Source organism: Myotis davidii, unplaced genomic scaffold (assembly GCF_000327345.1).
Source record: "Myotis davidii unplaced genomic scaffold, ASM32734v1 scaffold609, whole genome shotgun sequence".
NCBI lineage: Eukaryota > Metazoa > Chordata > Mammalia > Chiroptera > Vespertilionidae > Myotis > Myotis davidii.
This window is the reverse complement of record NW_006300164.1, coordinates 1,522,529-1,525,966: the sequence shown is the minus strand read 5'-3', so window position 1 is coordinate 1,525,966 and position 3,438 is coordinate 1,522,529. Positions and strand designations below refer to the sequence as shown.

At 64.3% G+C, this 3,438-nt stretch overlaps 1 protein-coding gene across 1 annotated transcript in view; it reads right to left on the bottom strand.

Annotated features, from left to right (window-relative positions):
- Window positions 1–145: 145 nt before the first annotated feature.
- PMPCA (peptidase (mitochondrial processing) alpha) overlaps window positions 146–3,438 on the bottom strand; it is a 9,837-nt gene continuing 6,544 nt past the window's right edge. The window contains 5 exon segments of the mRNA XM_015572378.1: window positions 146–1,103; window positions 1,852–1,996; window positions 2,966–3,028; window positions 3,121–3,211; window positions 3,299–3,417. Of these exon segments, the coding sequence (XP_015427864.1) occupies window positions 934–1,103; window positions 1,852–1,996; window positions 2,966–3,028; window positions 3,121–3,211; window positions 3,299–3,417 (588 nt within the window). The 3' untranslated portion in view covers window positions 146–933.

The window sequence follows — 3,438 nt, the reverse complement described above, 5'->3', positions numbered from 1 at the left end:
CCCCCGACCCCGGGGCTCCCGCCGGCCCCCGTGGACGGAGGACAGTGGAAGGACAGTGGGCCGACATGCCCCACCAGGCGCCTACACTGGGGTGTGTTGTAAAGTAACTGACAGGCCCTGCAAAACAGTCGATTGCAGACAGAAGTAACGCGGACGTGTTTATTTGATTCCTCACCCCCCCTCCCCCCCCCCCACACACACACACCCCCTGGTACGGCAGAGCCAGGCTGCCTGGGGTCACAGGAAAGATGACATGGAGGCCCCTCTCCTCCAGTGCCCCATGGCTGTGCCAGGACGCTGCCCTCTACACTGTGGTGGCCTAGAGCTACCCGGGGGACTCAGGGTTCCCATGTGGAACCTGGGGCTTCTATGGGAACTGGAGTTTGAGAAGCACAAACCTTTCCCTTCGGAACGTACAGCTCCCGTCTCCCACCTTTTAAAAGGTGATCCCGACCACCAAGCCCAAGAAGCCCCTCCCACCCCGTGCGCCGACACCTGAAGTCAGAGCCCATCTTCCAATGAGGGCAAGCGGCTTGGCAATGCTGGATCAAACAGAAGGCCTATCGGGGGACAGGGGGCAGGCACGTCCCTGCCTTGTTCTAGAAAATTCCAACGGCCTGGAACGACCTGTCCTAAATCAAGGGTGAGGACACCAATGCAACTGATGACATCGGCTGACAGCCCAGGTGCACAGCCGCGCCATGAAACAGGCAGCGTGCCCGGGCCACGCCCTGGCACTGACAAGGCGCTTTGTGGCCGGAGCCTTCTGCACACCACCCGGCCGAGTGGAGTGCGGGAGGCACGCGTAGTCCTGAGGGCGCTGAGTGCGGCCGCGTCGGCGTGTGCGTTCACCCTGCGGAGAAGCGTCCTGCGGTTCGCAGCGCTCAGTCCTTGCACTAAATTCACCTCCAAAGAAACGTGTGCCAACAGCCTCTACCGGAAGAGCCGGTAGGTCCTGGGCAGGCGCCCGTCTCTGCTGGACAGCGCCGCCTGGATGTGCTCGTAGCTGGGCAGGTCGCTCAGGTCGCCCAGGGCAGCCACCGCCGGCTTCCCACGCAGCATCTTCGAGGCCACTCGCCTGATGTCCTCTGGCCTCACGTCACCTGGCACGGGGACAGGGACGGGAAGGCCTGACACTGCTGGTCCCGGCCTCCAGGCCGCTCATCTGCCGCCACCAGGGAGAGGAGCGGGACTCAGAGTGTCAGGAGCAGCTGTGGGGACTGCCCGTGAGCCGGGGCGAAGGACGGACGCGGGCTTGGCTTCGCTTAGCGACGGGGAAGTGTCCATGTTTCCAAATGCAACCGGACATGCCCCCCAGGAGGAATTCGGGGGAAAAGCTGGTGTGTCAGCAGAGACAGAAGCCCCCCACTCCGAGTGCATGGCCTGAGGGAGGAACGTGGCAGAGGCCACACGCTGAGCCTGGGCGGAGAAGCCAGGAGCCACCCGGCAACGCACCAGCAGTGCTGGCTTTGCTGCAGAAGACGAGGCCACAGGAAGGTGGAGCCCCCTCATTCTCGAGGGTCTGAGGGGCCCCCCAGGACTCCAAGCCCAGGGGACACTGCAAACGGTACCAGCTTCACACCAGGCGACTCACCTCACAACAGAGTGCCGACCTCTGGGTCACAGACCCCTTGGGCATCACAAAGCTAAGAAACTGTGCCCTAAGCCGCACAAGCAAGTAAAACCGGGCCCTCAGCAGAGGACGTCCGAGCCCCCTGGAGGCCACGTGTGAGAGGCCACAGACACCTGGGGCCGAGACACCCGCCGCCCGCGCCACAGGGCCCCGTGGTTAGAGCCGCAGCCTCCGCACACCAGGCAGGTCCCTCCCAGCCCGGCCGCGCCCGTACTCACGGATGAGCGCGCACAGCTCGTGGGGCAGCTTCCTGGAGCGGGTCGCCAGCACCTGCCTCCCCACGTCCTCAAAGATCACGGGCCTGGCCTCCAGGTTCATCATGAGCATGGACATCAGCTGCGTCTTGGCTCGCTCCAGCTCCACCTGAGGTCGACAGCCCGGCGTGCTGTCAGCCAGGCACTCCAGCCACCGAGTGGCTCGGAAGGGTGTCCCGGCCCAAGGTCAGCGCTGAGGCAGACGGCTCCCCGGGCCCCAGGCCCTGCCCACCGTGCTCCCGGCCCAACGCTGAGGGGACAGCCCAGCTACCAGCTCCATTCCAGGAGCCCTTCTGACCAGAGGTGAGTGGTACAAGGGAGTCCGGCCTGGGGTTCGAGGATAGAGGCAGCTGGGAGGCAGGTGGCCCGATAGCTCTGGGACCCGACAGACTTTGCAGAGCGAGTCCTGACAGACTGGCTGGAAGTTGTGTCATTTCTAAGTAAAGCAGCTGCCCGTTCAGGACGGGCGCTTCACGATTGCACTTCAGGCAAATACTGAAGGCGACCTCGGGGCCTCCCATCGGGGAGCACTGCCTGCCCAGCAGGGCCCTGTGGACCCGCCAGTGACTTCAAGCCCCTCCGCTTGGAGTGACGCTTCTTTCTGCTCAGAGAGGGGCCATGCGAGGCTACAGGGGCTGCAGAAAGTGTGACCTGAGGTGAAGCACGTGCACCGACCCCCAGAGGACGGGGCCTGCACGCTGGGCATGTATGGTACTTGTGCGCATGCGTGTGTATGTGCGTGTAAAATGTGTCCTTTGTGCCAGTTCTGGACCAGGAAGTAACGAGGCTTCTGAACACATAAGGCATCAAGCGCGGGGCTAGAGCCGGAGGAGCTGAGAAGGAGAAGCCAGGAGGGCTGGCAGGGCTGCGCACGGGGCTGCTCTGCCTCGCCCGCAGGGGCGGGAGGGACCCGCCTTGCATGCGGCATCTGTCAGCAGAGCCAAGGACCTCAGGCAGCCAGGAGACGCACGGGGTCAGCCAGGGGCAAGCAGACCGGGTGCCCAGTGACATCCAGGGAGGGCCCCCCATGGGACAAGCGCAGCCTTGGATGGGGTCACGGGGTTGGGGCCGTGCTTACCACATCCACAGTCCCGCCCATTAAAATGAACTCCTTGGTGATGATCTCCACCATTTCTCGAACCTGCGAGGGAGGCATGAGGCCAAGGCGAGAGTTGTTTGCACAGCTCGCCTGGGATGCCCTGCGGCAGCTGGCCTCACCGGCCTGGGCCTCACCTGTCTGGGGTCGGCGCTGGCATGGATGCACAGGAGCCCCGTGTCCTCGTAGCTGTGGTGGTAGGCGGTGGCGTTGTACATCCAGTGGTGCCTGCAGGGACAGGAGAGACACCTGGAGGTGAGACGCCCTCAGCTGGGCCTATGGCCCTGGGGATGGTGAGGGGCAGGCGCCGCTCACCTGTTGAGCACGTTGAGGTAGAGCCGGGTGAACATGCCCTTGCCGGGTCCGCCAGCCGAGAAGGAGCCGCCGCCGCCCATCATCATGTTCAGCACCGCGAAGGGGATGAAGTCAGCCTCCTGCAGGGAGGACGGAGCTCA